At 47.6% G+C, this 22,961-nt stretch overlaps 3 protein-coding genes across 8 annotated transcripts in view; 2 read left to right on the forward strand and 1 right to left on the reverse strand.

Annotated features, from left to right (window-relative positions):
* Positions 1–10,280, forward strand: part of lamb2l (laminin, beta 2-like) — a 44,055-nt gene extending 33,775 nt beyond the window's left edge. For all 3 annotated transcript variants that reach the window (XM_061765839.1, XM_061765829.1, XM_061765850.1), the window contains exons 21-35: positions 735–966; positions 1,037–1,200; positions 2,116–2,340; positions 2,838–3,052; positions 3,138–3,234; positions 3,678–4,050; positions 4,661–4,845; positions 4,967–5,214; positions 6,114–6,329; positions 6,395–6,539; positions 6,814–7,021; positions 7,548–7,689; positions 7,763–7,939; positions 8,443–8,608; positions 9,715–10,280. In XM_061765839.1, the coding sequence (XP_061621823.1) occupies positions 735–966; positions 1,037–1,200; positions 2,116–2,340; positions 2,838–3,052; positions 3,138–3,234; positions 3,678–4,050; positions 4,661–4,845; positions 4,967–5,214; positions 6,114–6,329; positions 6,395–6,539; positions 6,814–7,021; positions 7,548–7,689; positions 7,763–7,939; positions 8,443–8,608; positions 9,715–9,851 (2,930 nt within the window). In that variant the 3' untranslated portion in view covers positions 9,852–10,280. The remainder of the gene's footprint in view (positions 1–734; positions 967–1,036; positions 1,201–2,115; positions 2,341–2,837; positions 3,053–3,137; positions 3,235–3,677; positions 4,051–4,660; positions 4,846–4,966; positions 5,215–6,113; positions 6,330–6,394; positions 6,540–6,813; positions 7,022–7,547; positions 7,690–7,762; positions 7,940–8,442; positions 8,609–9,714) is intronic.
* si:dkey-20d21.12 (uncharacterized protein LOC556245 homolog) lies at positions 5,580–15,250 on the reverse strand. Of its 2 annotated transcripts, XM_061765994.1 has the most exons (6): positions 14,913–15,250; positions 12,923–13,249; positions 11,872–12,013; positions 10,602–10,844; positions 10,370–10,514; positions 5,580–6,448 (listed from the first exon to the last, which is right to left on the reverse strand). In XM_061765994.1, the coding sequence occupies exons 3-5, from the start codon at positions 12,002–12,004 to the stop codon at positions 10,378–10,380; spliced, it is 513 nt and encodes a 170-aa protein (XP_061621978.1). In that variant the 5' UTR covers positions 12,005–12,013; positions 12,923–13,249; positions 14,913–15,250; the 3' UTR covers positions 5,580–6,448; positions 10,370–10,377. The 2 variants fall into 2 exon arrangements, with proteins under 2 accessions (XP_061621978.1, XP_061621983.1); XM_061765999.1 differs by lacking the exon at positions 14,913–15,250 and having other exon boundaries at positions 10,602–10,799; positions 12,923–13,399.
* On the forward strand, positions 13,482–20,159 carry amt (aminomethyltransferase). 3 transcript variants are annotated; one of them, XM_061765926.1, is made up of 10 exons: positions 13,482–13,517; positions 13,764–13,979; positions 15,268–15,441; positions 15,522–15,602; positions 16,517–16,648; positions 17,430–17,508; positions 17,598–17,743; positions 18,125–18,305; positions 18,664–18,819; positions 19,054–20,159. In XM_061765926.1, the coding sequence occupies exons 1-10, from the start codon at positions 13,497–13,499 to the stop codon at positions 19,227–19,229; spliced, it is 1,362 nt and encodes a 453-aa protein (XP_061621910.1). In that variant the 5' UTR covers positions 13,482–13,496; the 3' UTR covers positions 19,230–20,159. The 3 variants fall into 3 exon arrangements, with proteins under 3 accessions (XP_061621910.1, XP_061621916.1, XP_061621926.1); XM_061765932.1 differs by lacking the exon at positions 18,664–18,819; XM_061765942.1 differs by lacking the exons at positions 17,430–17,508; positions 17,598–17,743.
* The last annotated feature ends 2,802 nt before the right edge of the window (positions 20,160–22,961 follow it).

Genomic DNA, 22,961 nt, shown 5'->3' on the forward strand with positions numbered 1-22,961 from the left:
CGCTAGGTAGGAACTGGCCCTCTGAAAAGGATTTGCCTGTATGTTTGACGGATGTGTATAATATGAGTTGGACCTTTTGAATTGAACTACTGACTGAATAACAATATAACAAAATGTGTAAATATTGATTGTATTTGAAGAACTCTTCCGAAACGAGATGTAAGGCACATTTCAACATGATTGGGTGATCTTTCCATGCAATATATTGTGCACAGACTGAAAACTTTGAACAGGTTCAGACTGAGCCGATGATTTTTTTTTAACAGGATAGCATTCAATTTGCTGCTCTGGGTTTTTCTCCAAATAATTCAAATGGCCTTATAGCGTTTTGTAAAAGATCATATTGTATGTTGTTTTTGACTCTTTTATTTCATTTTAATCAGCTGATTGGCTTGGAAATAAAAGGCTTCAGTACCGTGGCTTTCATTTCAAATCAAACTTAAGTAACTTGACCGGCAAAGCCTCCGACCTGAAATATAGGAAGTCGTTGTACAAATCTCTTAACACTGAAGAAAGGAAGGATGTAAAGATTTTTTCCAACACGATTTATCGCAGGATATATCCCGATGATTTACTTGCAACTTACGACCGAAGGGCCTTTGTGTTATTATGACCTTTATAGCCCGGCTCAAAGCGAATGATCAACTGAAGTGAACTTCATTTACTGGTAAAGCAATAATGTTGAAGCTGTATTTGACTTGAATATGAATGGTTCAAACCCTCTTCCTTTGCAGCCTGCGACTGTCATTCAGAGGGTTCACTGAGCCGCAAATGTGAGCCCGTTAGCGGCCAGTGCCAGTGCAGGGAGGGAGCGAGCGGGCGCCGGTGCTCCGACTGCCGACCCGGCCGGTGGGGCTTCCCGAGCTGCGGCCTCTGTCAGTGTAACGGCCACGCAAACAGCTGCGACCCCCAAACTGGCGAGTGTCGAGAATGCCGAGACTACACAGCCGGCCATCTCTGCGAACGGTGAGCGCGACGTGTGGCCGATGTACCGTCTCGGGGATGGTAAATAACTCGATTCACCGGATTGGCTCAGGTGTCAGGATGGATTCTTTGGCAACCCGACTCTCGGCTCAGGGGACCGCTGTCGCCCCTGCTCCTGCCCCGGTAATCCCGATTCGGATAACTTTAACGGCCACTCCTGCCGGGCCGACCGCTCTTCAAACCTCATTATGTGCGACTGCAGGCGAGGCTATGCTGGTGAGCTGCCACATTGTAGTGGCTCAAATGATACATTTTTGTCATACTATAAATCCTCAAGTGGTATCCTACTCTCTTAAGAATGGTGTGCCTCTGTTAATCACCAGGTACTTTATGTACTTGAATTCATAAATGCTGCACCACGAGGAATCACTTGCCCTCGGGGGAACGACACCAGATGATGCCGCTAGGTGGCTATAATGACCTTTACAGTGACTGATACTGATACACTTATTGTTATAGATGTCATGACACACGCTCCGCCACCACGTCCGTAAAGATGAAGTGTACAGAGTGAGAAGAGAACTGTAGTACTGCTTTATGCAGCACAGTGCATTCAGGACCCAAAGCTACTCAACGTGGAAAAAAAGAAGTGCATGCCAGTTGAGGAAATCAAAGCCAGGAAGTACAATATTTGTGTTTGTTTGCTGACCTCAACATGTTTGGGCTGAATGAGGATGATCTCATGCAAAGAAAAAAAAAATGTCCAAAAAGCACGTGCAGGCTAGGCTGTCAAATGATTTTCAAAGCAACACGTATAACCCCTAACTGTATTGCAGTTTTAGCCAATCAGAGGAGTAAAAAAAAAAAAACAATCAACAATGAAAAACAGGAAAGTGGGACTCATACCGACCTACTGTATCGTTGACTAATGCACTTGTGTATAATAATAACCAAAAAATCGAAATGACAATTGACTCATGTAAGGAATTTGCACACGCCGACCCCATTCAAAGGAGGCAAGCCCCTTTTTAAACTCCAAATAATCTTTGCAAAATGATCTTAAAAAATGCGCGAGTGTTGGCAAAGTCGTGATCGTGTGTATCTGTAATGATGACTATGCTAATGCACAGAACCTCCCTTGAACGGTGCACAAACATTCTGTATGAACTCCTCGCCTCTTTTCCAACCTAGGGCCTCGCTGTGACCAGTGCGCCCCTGGTTACTACGGCGACCCTGAGCAAACTGGCGGTCGGTGCCTTCCGTGCGAGTGCAGCGGCAACATAGACACTCAGGACCCGGAGTCATGTGACCCGAGGACAGGTCAATGCCTCAAGTGCCTGTACCGCACGGACGGTCCATCTTGTGCCCGCTGTCAACGGGGTTACTATGGAAATGCTTCGGCCCGCGACTGCAGACGTGAGTGAAATATTGCAGAAGTGGCTTTTGGATGCAAGTTGTTATACATTGAAATTGTCCTGCAATTTGAATCGGCGGTAGTGCTGAAGAGACCGGTTAGAGCGTCCGCCTCCCACTTCTGAGGACCGGGGTTCAAATTGCCCGTAGGTGCGAACGTGAGTGCGAATGGTCGTTTGTTTGTATGTGCCCTGCGATTGGCCGGCGACCGGTTCGGGGCGTACCCCGCCTCCCGCCCGACGACTGCTGGGATAGGCTCCGGCACGCCCGCCACCCTCGTGAGGAGAAGCGGCTCAGAAAATGGATAGATGGATAGCGCTGAAGACAAATATGGGAGCAATGAAGATGATGTAGCGATCATACCGAAACTACGTAAACCAAGTTGCAGCTACGGCTCGCACGTCTACTTTTGAACATTCCTGTACAAAGAAGTTATCCACCGTGAAAATGTGAAAAGAGATTGTGATCTCTAGTTTGAGGTAAGGTGTTTCTCATCTTAGGCTGCACCTGCGTAACTGCCGGTACTGTCCAGTCAACTTGCAGCGATGGCCAGTGCGACTGCCACCGTCAAACCGGGGCTTGCTTATGCAAGGAGAACGTCTCCGGCCATAACTGTGACCTGTGCGCCGCTAACCATTGGAACTACGGTCAGGAGCGAGGCTGTGAGCCCTGCAACTGCGACCTGCGACATTCCATGGGAACTCATTGTAATACGGTGAATGCACATGACTCCTACCGAAAAGCCTGAACGCGTTTCATTGAAGGTGAGTTGTGAAAGGCGGCTGTTTGTCCTCGTTCAGTTCAGCGGCCAGTGCCACTGCCGCCCGGGCTTCGGAGGGAAACATTGCACTGAGTGTGAGCAGCTCCACTGGGGAGACCCACGGGTACAGTGTCAAGGTAACTCAATGACTAGAAAGGTCATTTCACCTGACAGCTATAGCTACCTGATACCATGTTCAATGATAGCTAAAGGTGCTATTCATAGATTCGTCGTTTAGACACCTTGTTTAACTTCTTCTGAATTCCAGTCTCTCAAAAGTAAATATTGTCCTCCACGGACGCCGACTGGTTTGCGTGGAATCTCATCATCGTGCCTTGACAAACGTCATCCGGCGGGCCGGATACAATCGGAGGCCCGCAGGCCGCTAGTTGCTCACGGAGTCGATGCTTTACGATCCTCTCCGTCTTAAGTGCTTTGCCGCCATCTCGTGGCATCGAATGGCCATTACTAGGCAGTTATTCAGATTTGCGACAGCGCTTGGCCTCGAGACCCCACGGATGACCGAATCAAGCTCGACGAGCACCTCTTCGTCCTCTACCTAAATGGATGTGTTTTTCAGAGTGTAACTGCCATCCTCGGGGTTCAGAAGTAGCACAGTGTGACCGAACCACTGGAGCGTGCCAGTGCAAGGAGGGCACAGCAGGCAAGCGCTGTGACGAATGCGCCCGCGGCTTCACTGGTGTTTTTCCCGAGTGCGTGCAGTGTCACGCCTGCTTCCAGCTGTGGGACGACATCGCGTGTCAGCTCAAACGCGACCTGGAGCACATCCGACACACCGCCGACAAGATCCTGGAGAGTGGCGTCACACCCGGAATCGGCGACGCCCGTATCAAAGAGCTGGAGACGAAGCTGAAACGGGTGCGAGATCTGATTGGTCGTGAAGACACCGAAATGATCCACCAACTGCTTGGACAGAGCATCGATGACCTCAGGTGAGCACGGACGGTACGCCGTCCGTAAAAAGTAACATCGGGAACTAAAGCGTGCAATTGGTTACGCCTCGACCAGGACTACAGGATTTCAGCTCCGTTCTTGGCCCGATTTGCCAGCGCGGTCCCGACATCATTTTGTCAGCAACGACAAAACTTCTCGTAGTGTTGACATAATCCACGCCCAGTGACTTGGCCCTACGACGCAAAAATGAACTCTTAGCATGTTAGTTTTTTCTTCTTCTTCAGTGTAATTTGTCATGTGAACGACAACCCTCCGAGCGCACCTTGCCGTCTTGAAGCGGCCCGTCACCGTTGTCAACGTTCATTCGCGTGCACAAACCAACGTTTACCGAAGCTTTAGAGCGTGAATCAACCGCACGGCGGCATTTTTGCGTCCAAACCTTAGCTAGCTATATAATGTTATGTCGCCTGCTCGTCGGCTCACTCTCCGCCCTAATGAGGACAAGCCGTATAGAAAATCAATGGCCGAATGCGCCGCAAGGTTAGTTGAACCGACACAATATTGAAAAGTGGCATTGTGCGCCGCAGGTTTGTGCATCCGTACATGCACATATTGGATGACATAAGGTCAATGGTACCCGTGTTCCAGGGCGGAGATCGCGCTGACCGACGGGCGTCTGATGGGCGTCGCTCGAGAGCTGAACGCAACGGCAGAGGACGACGGCGCACTGAGACGGACGTTGAGCGACATGGAGAAACAGTTGATGGACATCAACTCCACGGTTGCTTCTAAACAGCAGCAGCTAGAAGACTACCTCGCATCCGGATTTGCAGGTAGCAAATCCGGATGCCAACTGAGCACCGGCGAAAGCTCATTTTGGTCATTTGTCGACACGCGACTTTCATTCGAGATCGCCAAAACCTCATCAAATGTACCTCTCTTGCGTCTCCACAGATCAGTACAAAAAAGTGAAGAAATACTATCGGGAATCATCAGAGGCGGAGGAGAAATGCAACGCGTCAGTGTCCGGTCCCCAAAGTCCCGTGGAAGGGTCCAAGCAAAGCCGCTCCTTCGCTGAAGACCTGCTCAATACGACTGAAGACAAGTTCCTCCGTGCCATGGCAGCTCAGAACAAATCTTTGGAGGAAGTGCAGCACAAAGCCCATCAGCTGGACCACAAGCTCCAGCACCTCAGTGACAAGGCATGAGCAATATTATTTTGTGAAGAACATTGGCAGGGGGGGGATTCTGCTTCGAAAAAACTAAACTAACTAAAAGTCAATGAAGCCACCCGCTTGGCATAGGTAGCCATTCACTGACATTGCACGACCACCCTCATTATTGAGCCGTTGGCTACAACGTGGCGCTTTGGATCTGTACCTCGTAACACCGACAAGGTTCTGAGGCGCCGGTCCATTTCTGAAGCTGCTCCTCCTTCAAGTGTAAAAAAAAAAAGCTAACCGTCATGTAGTGAAAAGTCAACTTCTGTGGGTGCAAGTCAGCCCGTTCAAGCCCAGATAAATTAGGGAGGGCTGGAGTCGGGGAGTACAGGAAACATACCACAAGCTAGCATCCCAAAACACTTTAATATCACATATTAGAACATAAGCCTTCAAAAATAAATGGCTGGCAGATGATTGGATTTTGAAAAAAAAGCCTTTTCATAGCTACTCAGCAGAGCAAAGACATACAAGCCGCACTCTCTGGAACTTCTGCCAACAACCCAGGCTAAACGTAGCTCTCCTCCCTTGCGTACAAAGATTTGAGCCTTTCAGTCATGATGTAGCACTGAAACGTGCTTCCTTGACACCATCATGTGGCGTTTTAGGGCCGAACAGAAAAATACATGAATAGGTTTTTCAGCGAATAGTAGAGGTGCCACCTCCCGCGCCCCGGAATTTGTGAATTACAAACCGCGAATATTCGAGGGTTCGTCGCACTGGAACCTTCGCGGCTCGGCTCATGCGCGCACTGTGCCGTCAGCATCAAATTTGCCTTTACCGTCGCCGGTATGCTTCTGCGGCGTTGTCACCCAAAAAAAAGCAGAACACACTTGTGCGCAAGGCCAATCAACAACAAGTTGAAACACATTTTCCTCCAGGTATGCGGGGGCCGCAGCGACGCCAGCGTCAACGGTAGCTGCGGAGACGGCCCGTGCGGCGGCCCTGGTTGCCGTGACAACCGGGGCACCCACGTATGCGGAGGGGAAGGATGCAACGGGACGGCGAGCGCTTCTTTAGCCGCGTTAAGTCATGCGAAGAACGCCACCGAGACTCTGGAAGCCGCTAATGAGGAACTGCACAACGTGGCGAAAAAGGTACCGAACGTGGTCCGCGATGTCACGCCCGTGCCGTCCAGTCGGTTTGACGTCTGTGTTTGCAGCTCCAGGATATCGCGTCTTTGAGCCAGGATGTGAAGAATCGGGCCGTGAACACCCTGGAGAAAGCGCAGAAGAGCAGAGAGCACTTTGAAAACTCAAACAGAAAGCTCAAAGAGTTCATCAAGAAGATCAAAGATTTCCTCACTGGTATGTTGAGGAGATTTCTTTTTCACACGATTTTGATTTTGGACACTTCATTTTTGTTCCTATATGTTACATGGCATTTGTTTAGCGACTTTGAGGATAGACTTGAACACATTGGCCCGACTGAAGCCGTAGCACGTCAAATCAGAGGAAACTTTGACATGATTTGATTGAGATTGATTTTGCCGGGGGGGGCGGCGGAATAGTTGGGAACCAGTTTGTTGAGGGAAGCGCACGTTTGCTGTTTCCTGCCCGTTCCTCTGCTCGCGCTGTATAGAGGAGGGAGCAGATCCGGAGAGCATCGAGAAGGTGGCCCTGCAGGTCCTGTCCATTACGCTGCCGGTCAACAAGACAACAGTGGACACCATGATCTTGCAAATAAAGGGCAGCCTTTCCAACCTCACCGATATCCAGGGGATCGTCAGCAACGCCTCACGGCACATCAGCGAAGCCAAGCGGCTTCTGGAAAAAGCTAACGACGCCAAGTAAGCACACTCCTGCAGCTCAATGATTGGCAGCCAATCGAAAAAAAGATGGTCCACTGCAGACCCTTTCACTCTGCAAAGAGGTGTAACGGTCCAGCTAATATTGACCCTATTTCAGTATTACAACTGATCGCAGCTCTCCGCCATCTCCCTCTTGTCGTACGTGGAAGAAATTGGAAGATCGGGGACGGACGGACCTTTGTGCTCAACGGCCGCGTTCCATGAAACTAAATTGTCCGAAATATGTAGGACTTTATTTGAATCCAAACATGTCCTTGATGTATTTGACAAATATTGTATTTTCTGATTTAGAATAAATTCATGAATGAGATGAAATGAATATTTTCTGAAAGAATGAGTCAAGCAATGCACCAAGTACCGGATCCTAACGCTATTGCCAATGTAAATGCTCGATGGGCCGTAGGTGCCCTGCGGCCCCGTGTCCCTCCCTGTGCGCTGCGTGTCTTCTTTGCTTTTCTAGTAACTGAAACCCAAATGACAGCAAAATCTCGTCTCCGTTGTGTAGAAGTCGAGCTGAGAGAGCGAAGGATGCGGCCGACGCTACGAAGACGGCCTTGGATCTGTCCGAGAAGGCCGTGGAAAAAGCAAGAATCGCCGTGAAAGAGGCTTCGGACAATTTGAACGGCGCCGGGAACGCCGCTTCTGAAGTATGGCGCCTTTTGCATCGTCAGCGCGTGCAGGTTCATGTCAAGAAAATATTTGTACCGCATTTCTCCCCAGGTGGATGAGAGGTTAACACGGCTGGAGAACAAGCAAATGGAGGTCGCGATGCGTCTACGCAACCTCTCCGCGCAAATTGAGGCACTGAGAAACAAAACGGAGCTCACCGGGGAGATGGCGAAGGACGCCAAAGCTTCGGCCGACAACGCCGCAATGCAAGCGCTGGCGCTGGGGCAGGTAGGCGCGCCCGTGGGGAATCCTTTTGTTCAGTGTGCTTTTCATTGAATGACACAAATAAACTGCCTGTTATCATTAGCTTAGCACGCTGGATTTCCTGCATAGGAAACGCTAAGGCAGCCTGTCCCGAATCCTCGCTTTCTAAATGGCTGCATCTCATCGCTAACATTTTGACTGTCTGCAATGATCTGCCCTCTTGACTCTCCTCGTTGCCTTGAAAAATACTCGCGTTATTTTACATCGGGCATCTCCGAAAAGGCAAAACCAGAGGGTGCGACGCTCCTTCGAGATACTTCTTTCTTTCTTTCTTTCTGTTTTCTGAAAAGTCACATCATGAGAGGAGGCTAAGGAGCCTTTTGAAAAGTTGTAAATGTAGATGATCTCGTTGCATTTCGTTAGCACTTTGAGATCTTTATGTAGAGAATGTCGACGTCATTATGTAGAAATGAACAATCATCTCCTTTTTTGCGCGCCACGCAAGTCCAAGTAATATTTGGTTGTAGAGCCTCAACGACACAGAGAAGCGCTACCGTGAACTGCGGGAGAAGGTGGACTCCCTCGGCAGCGGCTCCGGAGGCCTGGACGCCGTCGACCGGAAGGCCCGGGAAATCAAGACGGAGGCAGAAGAGCTTCTCAAGAGAGCTAACAAAGGCATGGAGCAGCTCAAGAGTGAGTCCAACACATGGCGCCCGCCCGCTCGTCAGCAGGAGCGGATGTTGCTGCAATGCCTTTTGCCCACACATCCGAAGAGGTCTCCTTTCTTTCACTGTACTGTAGGTGTCGAGGTTTCAAAGCGTGCTTGATGTGTTCAACTTACACAACATGTAATAAACACACACAAACACATGTTTTATTGATCTGTTGTAATAGTTCTAACAACTAACTTAGCTACCATTGCATTGATTTGCGGAAAATGGATTGCATTGCCCTCGGACGCGGTGAAGGAAAACACCGTCGCTGAGGGTGCGGATTCATGCGAGAAGAGCCGCCGTCGGCTACGACTCGCGTCCGGTCACTCCGCGACAAGCAAACATCGCATTGAAAATCAGTGGCTTCCATATCATTGGATTTCGAAAGGAATACTTTGGAAGTGCACTTGCACGTGCTAAATTGAGCTCTTCCCCGACAAAAATCGTATTCTCTCCGACTCGGAGAAAGAGCACAGAAATATGCGAATAGCTGAGGATTGGTTGCCCAAAATACAATATTTGAATATGGAGAACATTTCTTGGAATATGTCTGTTGTGGTAGTTATATCATTGTAAAAAAGAAAGGCCTCACCTCTCATAGGCAGCATATAGAAGAATATCGAAAATAAATGGGAACGGAACCTCTGATTAACGCCTGTCTGCAGTTCAGTGAATCAATTGATGGACAAATAGGATCTTGTAACTGCTGGATGGAATCCACCCATCTTAAAAAAAAAACAACATTTTTCACAAAATTGAAAAACAATATGCATGGTTTTTTTTTTTTTAAACTTCTCACGATATTTTCAACGCTTTGAGTGGTTAATAATTTGTAAAAAAAAACAAAAAAAAAACAGACCAACATTTAGACTGACTAATAGCATCAATTTGTGAAAAAATATGAAATATGTCCAAATTTGGACATCGTAAGTTTCTGCCGGATAGCAACCTTAAGCAATATTACCATGTGCAAAAGACAGATTCGCAATTCGGCACTTTTTCACAGAGTTGTTTCCTTTCAAAGTAACGAGTGTAGTTTGGCACCGTTTCCGGCGTTCCCATTCTAACGCTGCGTCGGCTTTGCAGAGCTGGAGAAGAAGTTCAAGAGCAACGAGCAGCGGATGCAGCAGCAACGGGCGGAATTGGACGAGCTGAAGGAAAACGCCACTTTGGTGCGGGACGTCATCCGGGACCAAGTGCAGAAGTACAGTAGCTGCTCGTGAGGGCGTTTGGCCCAATTCAGCCGAGTCGCCATTGTTCCGCTCCCGTTCCGACCGAGTGTTCCGCGAAATGTCCGTGTACTGTATCACGTCGATACAGTCGCCCGGATGCCGACGCTATCCTGTGTGCTCTTCATGTCTTAAGCTATCGAAACAAAAGGATGACCAGTGGGAAGGATTTTTTTTTTTTTTGGTATGATTATTATGAATAATGAAAATATATATCAGTATATTGACCCTCTGTATGCTAAGATTTTCAATATTTTCATCCCAATTTGAGCCTGTTATTATATGTGCTATTAACAAAATGACATTCCTGCTAAGGGAGCAAAGTGGACCTGACTGATTTTTTAAAAAAAAAATATATATTTTATGTTTATTTTTATTGAAAAAGAAGCTTTTGATTAAACAAATATTCTATGGAAGAAAAAAAAACCATTGAAATTATTCAGAGGCTGTCGTTTTTTTTATGCTTTGTGAATCCAAAATGATTTTGGGGGGTAGTCACATTGTGTCTGCACCTCTTGGTTCATGTCCGCCCTCTCGCGGCCGTCAGGTTGAACGCGAGCGTTTGTAGCCGTCGGATCAGCGCGGACAGTCGTGCGGCCGCAGCTTCTTTGTCCCTCGAGGCCTCGGTCAGCCTCCGCAGCGCGCCGCCTTGTTGTACTGATGGGGGCAGCCAAAAATCATTGATGTCAACAGAGACGACATGCCTCAATGTTGTCATGGACACAAGCAAAGATGCTTTCTCACCCAGGAAGTAGAAAATGAGCGCAAGCGTGAGCAGGAGCAGCGCGATGACAGCGCAGGCCGCAGCGCAGGCGCGTGACGAGCTCGGAGTCGACGTGTCCCGCAGACGACGACTCTGCCGTTTGGCTCCGGCGCTCGTGCGGCGCGCGTGCGGCGTTCCATTCGCGGAGGGAGTGTAAGCGGGGCGGGGGGGCCTCGTTCCTGTAATCAGCTCTCTTAATAGGAGCCCATACCTCTGTCCTTGGACTGGTTAGGGGTTACCGTTATACAGTGGCTATAAAAGGTCTACACCCCCCCCCCCCCCGTTAAAATGCCAGACTGAGATAACTCTTTCAAAAACTTGAATGTGACTTTTAACCTGTACAAATCAGTTGGAAATAAATAAGTAAATCAAGCTTTGAGAAGGGGGGGGCGCGGCTTCGTTCAGAATGAACCAATCACAATAAAACGTTGAGTGGGAGTCAGCACACACCTGCCACCATTGAAAGTGCCTCTGATTCATCTCAAATGAAGTTCAGATCTTCTAGTTGGCTTTTGCTGACTTTTTTGACACGAATAGAGAGTGGCTGGATCCGAGAGCAGTCGGAGGCAGATGTGAAAGGATGAATAGTTTATTGATGAAAGGGAACGAGGAATAGGGTGATTTACGGGAGGTAAAAGTGAAAGTAACTGCAATACTTGGGCAAGGATTTCCTGGAACGGGCAGGTGGTGATAAGGCTGTTTGGAGACAGGTGCTGAAAACAGAGAAGGGAGCGGAGAGAGAGAAGGCAAAGCGCCCTCCCGGCTATACAATCACGGAACTGCAGGCGCAGTATATGACAGCACCCCCTCTCGACGTCCCAGTGGTGTCATCTGCAAACTTCACGAGTTTGACAGCCGGGCGCGTTGAGGCGCAGTCGTTCGTCCTCATCGCCAAAACAACAACAATAGACCCAAAGTGAAATGCTTTTTGTCTTTCTTCGCCTTGTACCCCACGGGGCCTTGGTCATGATGCACGAAATTCTGAACAGTTCCAAATAGCAGTCAGTTTTGGGACAAAAAAAAGAGGTGCTTCAAATGGTGGCAAGTGTGTGCTGACTCCCATTGAACCTGAGTTTGAATCTCAACACAGACACATACCTGGCTATGAGAGGGTGCGCACACTTGTGCAACCACATTATTTCAGTTGTTTTCTCTTGAATATTTTTCTATCATTTTTGTTATGCCCTTGTGGCTGAGTTCCATTTTGACAGGGCATGAAAATGTTCCCACAGTTTGTGTGTTGGTGTGTACCTTTGCGGTTGTGTTCGGGGTGTGTCCGGTGCAGGTCATTGATGGAGTCCACAGAATGGAGTTCAATCTCAGTGAGGTCTTTGTCGCTGACCCTGCAGATCTGCGGAGTGGTTTGGGAAGGAGGTCTGGACATTTCGCCCACCTAAAATTCAAAATCGACAGCTTGACAGACGCTCTTCTCAAGCATTTAGCTCCTTCGCAATGCTGCGTAATCATTCAGTGTTTTGTGCGACTTGGCCACCCTGAGTCAACAAATATTGGACTAAGACAAGGGACAACAAATTGCCTGAGGAAATTGCTTGTGAACCTCGAAAACGATGTTGGTTCCTCCCAATTCCAAGGCCCCTGAAGTTGCACAGTTGGGAATTTCACCAAAATGTACGAATACGGATATGCCGCACAAAACCGACCAAAGTCATTCTCAGGCACCAAGTCTTTGGGAAATTCTGAAAAGATCTTATTTTTAAACTAAGGTTACCGTTAGCCATGTTAAAAGAGACAATAAGCATTTTTTTTTCTCTCTCTCCACAATTTAAACATACAACATGCTTTTTTTTTAATATAAAAACTACCCAAGGATCAAGTATGATAGCAAAATGTTCAACCACTTTTTTTGTCACCAAACACAAATACCTTCCGCCCCCAATCAACAACTTTTGTCAAACATTGGAGAATGATATGTAAATCTACCGCTCCTAATACTAATCTGCGTTTACACTGCAGCTCTGCTTACCTGGGCGAAGAAACTGAAAAGCTGGGCGATATTAACGCAATTTAGAACGGCTGGTTTACAAGCACAGTTTCAGTAACAGCCTGCTAAGAAAGATTGACTTTGTTGTTCATCTCCTTGCCTGTACAGTTAATAACGTTTTACAACGGTGACAGTATGAAACATATTATTTTCATGATTTCCTTTCCTTTGCCCACAATCTCTCCTTTTTGGAACTGCGCGAAAAGGAATAAGGTCACCATGAGGTTTCGTCCTTTCCACACACAGAACGATACGATATCCTGGTAAGAAGGCCTCCAGATATCGTCTCTTGTCACTTACTGTTTTCCAGCACGAACAAAAGCCTCGTGGTCCGGTCCAGTCCGGTCCGGTCCAGTCCAGTCCAGTCCCGTCCGTACGTGCTCGTCGTGTCACCGCGTCCCGTGTGTCATGGCGGACAAAACGTTCAATGACCTCGCGGCCCGGTCCGGAGCTTCAACACGGCAAAGCCCGACCGATCCGACTCGTTAAGAAAGAGACTGCCGGCTGCTCGGCCGACTCAACTTCCTTCGGGGGGGTCGAGCCCGCTGCCTGGTGACGAAGGCCGAGAGAGCTAAACACTTGACAGAGAGAGAGAGAGAGAGAGAGGCCTGTCCCAAACCGCTTGGCCTAAAATAGAAAGAGATACATGGTGATATTATTAGGTAGGCAGGCAAGTGGCTGAAGGGGACTAGTGTGGTACACACACACACACACACTAATGAAGACTCCTAATTATAGTGCTAACTTGAAATAATTGAAGTTGCCACCACTGGCCTTGTTGCCGAATTGTTGTTTTCCAAAGTGGCCAAACTTTTGTCCAAACTACAGAAAAATTGAAGGATGCAAAGGCCACTTGGACATTCTTCAGCTTTGAATGACCAATCCATCAGTTTTGGTAAAGACATGTGACGCAATGATATACTGTACTGTTTTGATATGTTATATATTTGGAAAAACAAACAAACAAAAAAGAGCTAGCTGATTAAGCAAAAAGTAAAAAAAAAAAATATAATAATAAACAAATCTGGATTGTTTTGGGGGCCAGTAGCCATCTATCCCGCTGTCCATCCATGAATCCCGACCGCATGCTGTCGTTTCCCCAACTACAATTCCCACAAGGCATTGCGCGTGTTTTGACCAGGAAAGCAGGAAGCGGCGGCACGTCGTTCCTGGCCCAAAGAGCGGCGAGCCACCGTGGGACACCGCACTCTCCGGCGGGACTTTGGCTGTCGGCATGTGGGCTCGCTTGTGGACCGGGGTCGGGCCTTCGGGGGTCGGGCGGCGGGCTTGGGGCGAAGCTCGGCTGCGGGCGGCGGCCGGAGAGCCGCGGCGACGCGACGCTTCGTCAAGTGCGGAGGTGAGTCGAGAGCTTCCGCAACATCGCGTCGTGTAACGGACGACTTCGGACAACCAAGTTCTGGTTCGGTGCGTTTGTTACGCGAATGTGTGTTACTCCATTTGCAGCTGTGGGGCAAAAAAAAACAACACTTTTTTTAATTGAGCATCTTTTAATTTTCTGGCTACAGGAGGGATGTCCCGCTCACATTTTTACAAATGTTGACATTTTTGGTGCACTTGATTTTGTGTATCTTTCGACACATTCCTGATCCGATAGTATTTTTATTTTAAATTTTTTTGAAAATTCTAATCCAAGTATCCCAACATTGTAGCGTTCCAAAAGCAACGTGAGTGAAACATTTGCAGGGATGTCTTCCTTCCCCCGCAGCTGCTTAGAATTACGTGCGCTTGGCAACTCCAGTCACATGTTTGGATGCAACACGGATGAGAGGAATTTCCCACTTTTCACCATTTACCCAATGACAAGACGACCAATACTGTGCTAAACGTATTCAACGTTGTTTTCATCAGCGTTTTTGCACAGCAGCTTATACAAAATCAAGTAAATCAAATGAGGGCAGCATGGCGGCGTAGTCGTTGGCACAACTTTCTCCACATGCCACCCACAAAAAGGCCTCAAAGACTAAATTGTCCCCAGTTGTAAACGTTAATGGTTGTTTCCCTCAATAGCTAGTGAATAAATATCTGTTTGTCTGTTAAATATCATTTTGTGTGTGTGTCTTCGCTGGCGAGTGACCGGGCGCGTGCAGATAGTCGCCGCCCTTCCATATCAATTCATTTCAAAGCAAAGCGAACGCACCCCAAGGCGTCAAACGACGAGGCTTTGTCGTTTGTCGCTCACTAATCACGAAGCAGTTTAGCTCACTTTCTGCAACGTTACCGCTGTGCTCCAAGACCAGCTGGAAAAAACCAAAAAGCCTTTGAATCTTACCCAAAGTGCAAACTCCGCATCCCAGGATGCACCGCCGCTCATACGCTGATAAGCTGCCGTTCCAAAGGTCAAACGTTACGTGGCTGCCGCGTTTGAAAATTCACGTTTGACCTCATGCACTATTAATTAACGACTACGTGGTCCACTCGGAACTCCGGTCCGGACTCAATCCGACGCCACGCCCAAAATGCGGTTGGCCTCACCCTCAGAAAGACCGTATCGGACAGGGATGTGCTTTGAAACACTTGGCATGCGCCCGTCTGTATTCGTTTTGCATGATTTCCTTCTTGTCAGTTCGATGTAACCCGGGCATCCGTTTGCCCGTTTGCCCGCCTGCCCCTTTCCTCCCCTGCAGGCCGCCTCCGCCTCGAAGAAGACGCCTCTGTTTGACTTCCACAGGGCGCATGGTGGAAAGATGGTGGACTTTGCGGGCTGGCGTATGCCCGTGCAGTACAAAGACAGTCACGTCAGCGCTCACATGCACACCAGAGAGCACTGCGCCATCTTTGACGTCAGTCACATGCTGCAGGTGCGGGCGAGCCGGGGCTCCGTTTTGATTGGTTTTTTGCTCTGCAAGTAATGGCATCCCTTTTGCATTGTTTTCATGAGACCAAAGTCCATGGCAAAGACAGGGTCAGGTTCATGGAGTCTCTGGTGGTGGCAGATATTTCAGAACTGAAAGACAACCAGGCGAGTTCAACACTTAAGCGTGTATTTCTTAAATTGTTAAAAGTTCTGCTGTTAAAATAACCCAGTGAACTCTCTTTTTTTTTTATACACACAATCCATGATAGAGAATTTTCCGATATAGTGTAAAAATAGATCTAGCGTCCATTTTCCGAGCTGGTGCCGATCCCAGCTTACTTTTTGCAAGAAGCTGGGTACACGCGTGACCGGTTGCCAGGCAACGGCACAGACGAGCACTCGCACTCGCACCAATGGGAAGTTCTTCGCTTACGAACCCAGAACCTCTCGAGTGTGGGGCGGGTTTGCTCAACACAGTATCGAAATTGAAAAAGTTACCTCCCTTTTATTCATCAAAGCGGCACGGCGGGCGACTGGTTAGCGCATCTGCCTCACAGTTCTGAGGACCCGGGTTCAAATCCGGCCTCACCTGTGTGGAGTTTGCGTGTTCTCCCCGTGTCTGGTGGGTTTTTCCTGGGACTCCCGTTACCTCCCACATCCCAAAAACATGCGCGCTAGGTTGATTGAAGCCTCTAAATTGCCCGTAGGTGTGAACGTGAGTGCGAACGGTTGTTTGTTTCTATGTGCCCTGCGATCGGCTGGCGACCGGTTGAGGGTGTACCCCGCCTCCCGCCCGAAGATAGCTGGGATAGGATAAGGCGAGGGCGCGACCCCACACCCCCCACCAACATTTCTTCTCTCCCGACATTATCAGAGGTTTCTGTATGGGGATCCATAATCTGGTGCTACGCCCCTGACTAAAAACCAAAGTCAAACTACAGATTGCTCTGATATGAAACGGAATATAACAAAAGTGTCACGAACAGCGAAGTTCACCAGCCTCAACGTAGCGAAATGTCCTGCGCTGGAAAAAACGGGATTTTCTCACATGCCACTCAGACGCGGTCTTGCACTTCCAGGGTACGCTGTCCCTCTTTACCAATGAGAAGGGTGGCATCATGGACGACCTCATCGTAACGAAGACAAATCAGGGTTATCTGTACGTGGTCTCCAACGCTGGCTGCGCAGACAAAGACTCTGCTCACATGAAGGTGAGTGACGAGGTTATCGGATAAAGGAGGTTACTGTTGGCAGAAAATAGGAGCAGCAAGCTTTTACAACTCAACATTTACAGTTGAACAATAACTTCCTGAAAGAAAGAAACAGTTCCCAGGTGTCTTAATAAAAGGTCTGTGGCATGCTTTCATTAAAATACTCCAAGAATGAAGAATGATTGCTCGGCATGTGCACACATGGACCCCAAGTGGTGCTCAAGCACCTGCCCTTTTGCCCTGGATGAAAAAAGCGCCATTTTTGCTGCTATGTAGAGTTGTGTAGACTTACTCTCTCCACTGTCGCTTCCTTTCACCTCCTTTGTTAATAGCTGTATTGTTGACCGTCTTGACGGAAATAAACGCGTACTACATAATCCTACCGGGTTTTTTCTTAACTGTATGAATCATTTTGGTGACGGGCTTGAGCACCTGCCCCCGAAAGTGTTTGTGCACGTGCCTGATTATAGCCATCCCATCTAATGTCTTGCTGAAATGAGCCCATTTTTAGCCCTGTGTCATTCAAGTTAGCGAGTGCATAAACTAGGCTGACGTTAAGTCGGGCTTTTGTTGCCAATGACAACGGTAACCTTGCAACCGGCGTGGCTTTTTCTCGGAGGAGCAGAGCCCAGAGTGATTGATCACAGCCGCAGACCCGTCGGGTCTGAATTAACTGGAGTGACTACGCAGCATATCCTCGCTGATTGAATTCCAGATATTTGATTATGCGTGGGTTTTTTTGTTTGTTTTGTTGTTTTGGCTGCCCGTGTGTTACTTTCAGGCCAGACTCGCAGAGTTCAAGGCGTCAGGCTCGGACGTGGATCTGGAGTTCCTTGACGACGCGCTGATTGCGCTGCAAGGTCAGATAGTTATTGGACATTAGTCGCGCCACACGGCGCTCCTCTTTCCCGCGGTTCCTGATTCCTGTCCGTCCGTCGTGTACGGTCAGGACCGTCCGTGTCTCAGGTGCTGCAGGAGGGCTTGAAGGAGGACCTCGGCAAGCTGACCTTCATGACCTCTGCCCTGGCCACCGTCTTCGGTGTTCCCGGGTGCAGGGTCACCCGATGCGGCTACACTGGCGAGGACGGGGTGGAGGTAATTGCGCCGCCCATTGACGCTTCATGTTTATTTTGAAAATGAAAGAAAGGAACAATCCACAGTAGACAATGAAACACTTCACACTCGTACTCCATGTTCAAAAAGGAGTTTGGGGGCCTCGACATGCCTGACTGAAAACTCCCCAATTTTTGCAGGTGTGTGTTTCATGGTGAAACCTTTTGCGTACTGGGGGTCGTGCCCGCTGGAAAGTTTGAAAAAGAATTGCCTCTGACAATCCACATGGAATTGGGTGGACGTTTCTGAGCATGAAAGGATGCACAAAAAGTCGTATTAGGACGAAAAATACAAATTGTGAAACATGAACATGGCATGAAATTCCAAAAGTTAAAGGAAGATCTCTTGCGTTGTGTGTACCAGATCTCCGTTCCCCAGTCCAGAGTGGTGGAACTGACTGAGAAGCTGCTGGCACACAGCGAGGTCAAGCTGGCCGGCCTGGGCGCCAGGGACAGCCTGCGACTGGAGGCGGGCCTTTGTCTCTATGGCAACGACATAGACGAGAGCACCACGCCCGTGGAGGCCGCTCTTGTCTGGACGATAGGTGAAAGCTTTTGTCAAGTGGTTGCTAAATTCTATCACTTGCGTATGTCCTACTGCGTTGTTTTTCTCGATACCGTTGGACCCCCGCCTACCCGCGGTGCAACACCGGTGGATTCGCCTATTTTTTTCTTCTACTTTTTGGGAAGGGGTGGAAAAGCTTAATGGCGGTCTATCCACACTTATTCAAGAACTTGTTTGTTTTTTAGTCCAATTCTACTGGGTGACAAAGTATAGGCAGATTTTGGCTATTTGCTATCCCCCATAAATAGAAAGACCCGAGGACGCCCCTCGCGTGTGTTTTAATGTGAGCGAGCGTTTCCCGAATGATGTCGCCGACACGAAGTTCATGCGATGTGCAGGAAAGCGACGGCGTCGGGCCCGGGACTTCCCCGGTGCGGACGTCATTGTCCCTCAGATCAAGGCGAAGACCGCCAGGAAGCGAGTCGGCCTGGTGTCTAACGGCCCCCCCGTCAGACAGCACACACCCATACTCTGTCCTGATGGAAAGCTCATAGGTCAGTAAGCAAACGCTCAGAATTGAACATCTGTTTGACCTTCGGTATGTTTGCATTTCAAATAGAAGAGGTCACCCTTCTTAAATACTCTACTGCACCGGTTATGTTTGAATGAATACTGTAGTTGAGCACACTTCATTGTCACGCTAGTGTAAAAGACGTTAGACCATGAACAATGTCATTTGTTTCACTTGAATCATACAGTATAAATCCAGCCGTTGATTCCGTTCGTAGGCGAGGTGACCAGCGGCTGCCCTTCCCCTTGTCTGAAGAAAAATGTTGCCATGGGTTACGTGGACGCCGCCTTCTCAAAGAACGGGACGGCAATTCAGGTGGAGGTCAGGAAAAAAGCGGTGGCCGCCACCGTGTCCAAGATGCCCTTCGTCCCTGCCAACTACTACTCTGGCTAGGGGCGACGTTCCGACGGTCCTCTTACACGGGAACCCGTGGCCGTTCCTCTAGTTTTCCGTAGCCGCCGGCCAATGGAAAGCAAGCATCTCGGTGTTTTTCTCTCAAACGCAACGAAAAGGTCTTTAGTTTGTTGTTGTATTTAAATCACAGAAAATGTGCCCCCATTTTTCATTGGCTAAAGACCGTAATACCTCTCGTATTGATCGAAGGAGCCTATTTGCAACACCGATGTAGTTAATGCTCAATAGAAGAAGAAGTGAGCATATATATGGCAATTTGTCAAACTTGAATAATCAATAATCATCGTTTGAGGTCATGAAAGTGGTGGCTCATTCTCATTTTAATTTCTAAGTACTATATCTATCTTTTTCCAACATTTTCTGTCCTCTTTTGGTAAAAGCAAACAGCTGAGTTGTGACAATTTTACAACTGCGAGAAATGTGATGTTTTGTACGACGACGACGACGACAGCCAAAAACTGCCGATTAATGAAAACTGCCACTGTTCTATCAAAAAGTGTCCTTACAAATGTTTCTTTTGGGCTCCAATCATTTTGTATTTAATTTTCAAAATATCTTTGAAATGAAAATGTAGCGCACATTATTTCGTAAAGTTTGAACGAAAAAGCCTAGCAATGTTCCATTGATGCACTTTTCGGACCAAATGTCTACTGATGTTTTGAATATGAACATGACATATACTGTAAGTGAGGAGTGATTGACTAACTTTCGAAACTTGAGTCCTTTAATTGTGCAAACTACTGATGCAAAATTGTTTCACTTTTTGTCAACTGTCTTGCCCTGTGTATGTGAATCATTACTTGATCTGTAGCATTTTCAACTGTATTTGATATTTCTCTTTATTGAAGGCGATCTTACGTTTTAATCACCAAAATGCTTGTGTTTCAAACATAAAATTGAACAATTCTCTTTTTCATGTCAGCATGTTTAAGGTTCGTCCAGAATTTACAGAGCCCCAGACATGACATGGAATTTTTTATTGTATTTTTTTTAAATTGTGGCCACAATATGTACACAGAATGCTGATTTATCGCCACAAAATATATCTAAAGCGGGCACAAAATGATAGTGTGCGGGTTGAATATCATTCCCAGGAACAGCACGGAAGTCTCAGTCGGCAAATACAAACTATACAGTATGCGCTGTCCTAGTCTACGATATCTTTTAGCATACGGTTTCTCGAGAAGGTGCACGCCATATGCCAACCCAAATGTCCTGGAATGGGAGTATATTATTAATATTTGTTATTTGTGTGGACAATAGATGATCTTGGCAGCCACAAATGAGTACTTTGTGCACGTTATGCCTAATTCGTGGTCACAACTGACAAATTAGTATTGAGTGGCTTCAAATTAGCAACTTGTGTAGTTGTGTAGTAGCCCGCTCCCAAAACATAAAGGCTAGCCTGTTAGTAGACACATCTACAATGAAGTTGGGACGTTGTGTTAAACATAAAGAAAAACACAATACAATGATTTGCAAATCATGTTCGACCTATATTTCATTGAATACACTACAAAGACAAGATATTTCATGTTCAAACTGATAAACCTGATTGTTTTGAGCAAATAATCATTGGCTGCAACACGTTCCCAAAAAGCTGGGACAGGCAGGCTCGTGTTTCCCACTGTGTTACATCACCTTTTCTTTGAACAACATTCAATAAACTTTCGGGAACTGAGGACACTAACTGTTGAAGCTTTGGAGGTGGAATTCTTTCCCATTCTTGCTCGATGTACAGCTTCACCCGTTCAACAGTCCGGGGTCTCCGTTGTCGTATTTTACGCTTCATAATGCGCTACACGTTTTCAACGGGAGACGGGTCTGGACTGCAGGCAGGCCAGTCTGGTACCCGCACTCTTTTACGACGAAGCCACGCTGTTGTAACACGTGCAGAATGTGGTTTGGCATTGTCTTGCTGAAATAAGCAGAGGCGTCCGTGAAAAAGACGTCGCTTGGATGGCAGCATATGTTTCTCCTAAACCTGTATGTACCTTTCAGCATGAATGGTGCCTTCACCGATGTGTAAGTTACCCATTCCGTTGGCACTAACACGGCCCCATTCCGTCACAGATGCTGGCTTTTGAACGTTGCGTCCATAACATTCCGGAGGGTTCTTTTCCTCTTTGGCCCGGAGGACACGTCAATTTCCATAAACAATTTGAAATGTGGACTCGTCGAACCACAGAACACTTTTCCACTTTGCATCGGTGCATCTTAGATGAGCTCGGGCCCAGAGAAGCCGGCGGCGTTTCTGGGTGTTGATAAATGGCTTTTGCTTTGCATAGTTGAGTTTCAAGTTCCACTTCCGGATGTAGCACCGAACTGTATTTACTGACATTGGTTTTCTGAGCCCATGTGGTGATATCCTTTACACATTGATGTCGGTTTTTGTTGCTGAGGGATCGAAGGTCACGGGCGTTCAATGTTGGTTTTCGGCCTTGCCGCTTAGATGCAGCAAGTGATTTCTCCAGATTCTCGGAACCTTTTGATGATATGTTGGACCGTAGATGATGAAATCCCTCAATTCCTTGCAATTGTACGTTGAGGAACATTGTCCTTAAACTGTTGGACTATTTTCTCACGCACTTGTTCACAAAGAGGTGAACCTCGCCCCATCTTTGCTTGTGAATGACTGAGCAATTCAGGGAAGCAATCATGGCGCCCACCTGTTCCCAATGAGCCTGTTCACCTGTGGGATGTTCCAAACACGTGTTTCATGAGCATTCCTCCACTTTCTCAGTCTTTTTTGCCACCATCCATCCATCCATCCATCCATTTTCTGAGCCCCTTCTCCTCACTAGGGTCACGGGCAACAGAAAAGTCAATGAATTAGCCAGTGACGATGTGTTGCATTTCCTTTGGAAGCAGTTTGCGTTACATAACATCTGCATTTTGAAAAGTTGTCATCAACACAGGTATGAATAGAAGATTCGATACGCCAGCGCGCTGTAGCAGACCGGCTAAGCAACCTACGTGCCTACGTGGTGGCCATGTTGGTGGGGGCAATATTCCCATCAAAGGCAATGCATGTCATTTCAAAATAAATCCCAACTTGCTCATTTCACAATCAGAACCGATTTTAATTAGGTTTATAGTAAAAAAATATTATTTATGAAAGACTATTCCCACTTCCCTTTGTATCTATCTAGTGTTCATATCTGTGGTCAACAACGATGCTCACTAGAAAATCAAATACTGTATATCAACTAATGAATTGTGCAGATACAGAAAAAAAGTATGTTGTTTGATTTTTGCCCATGAGTTGTGACATGGCGGCACGGTGGAGTTTGCAAGTTCTCCCCGTGCCTGCGTGGCTTTTCTCCGGGCGTTCCGGTTTACTCCCACATCCCAAAAACATGCGTGGTAGATTCATTGACAACTCTAAATTGCCCGTTGGTGTGAATGTGTGTGCGAGTGGTTGTTTGTTTGAATGTGCCCTGCGATTGGCTGGCAACCAGTTGAGGGTGGACCCCGCCTCCTGCCCGATAACAGCTGGGATGGGCTCCGGCACGCCCGCGACCCGCGTGAGGAGAAGCGGCTCAGAAAATGGATGGATGGATGGATGGATGGATGGATGAGTTGTGACATGGGCAAATTAGATCAGGGGTCGCCAAACTTTTTTGTTCAATTATGGGCCACATTAAAAAAAAAAAATGAAATGGACAAATGGGCCATGCCATTTGCAAATAAATGATGTAAAAACATAAA

Source organism: Phyllopteryx taeniolatus, chromosome 1 (genome assembly GCF_024500385.1).
Source record: "Phyllopteryx taeniolatus isolate TA_2022b chromosome 1, UOR_Ptae_1.2, whole genome shotgun sequence".
In the NCBI taxonomy this organism is placed as follows: domain Eukaryota; kingdom Metazoa; phylum Chordata; class Actinopteri; order Syngnathiformes; family Syngnathidae; genus Phyllopteryx; species Phyllopteryx taeniolatus.

Excerpts from the sequence above, each read along its gene's own strand:
- si:dkey-20d21.12 (XM_061765994.1), bottom strand. The coding sequence starts at position 12,004 with ATGTCCAGACCTCCTTCCCAAACCACTCCGCAGATCTGCAGGGTCAGC. Across the intron at positions 10,845-11,871 it reads CCCCGAACACAACCGCAAAG|TCCAAGGACAGAGGTATGGG; the intron begins GTACACACCAAC and ends ACCCCTAACCAG. Across the intron at positions 10,515-10,601 it reads GCTCATTTTCTACTTCCTGG|TACAACAAGGCGGCGCGCTG; the intron begins GTGAGAAAGCAT and ends TGCCCCCATCAG.
- amt (XM_061765926.1), top strand. The coding sequence starts at position 13,497 with ATGACCAATCCATCAGTTTTG. Across the intron at positions 17,744-18,124 it reads CTGGCGAGGACGGGGTGGAG|ATCTCCGTTCCCCAGTCCAG; the intron begins GTAATTGCGCCG and ends TGTGTGTACCAG. Across the intron at positions 18,306-18,663 it reads CGCTCTTGTCTGGACGATAG|GAAAGCGACGGCGTCGGGCC; the intron begins GTGAAAGCTTTT and ends TGCGATGTGCAG.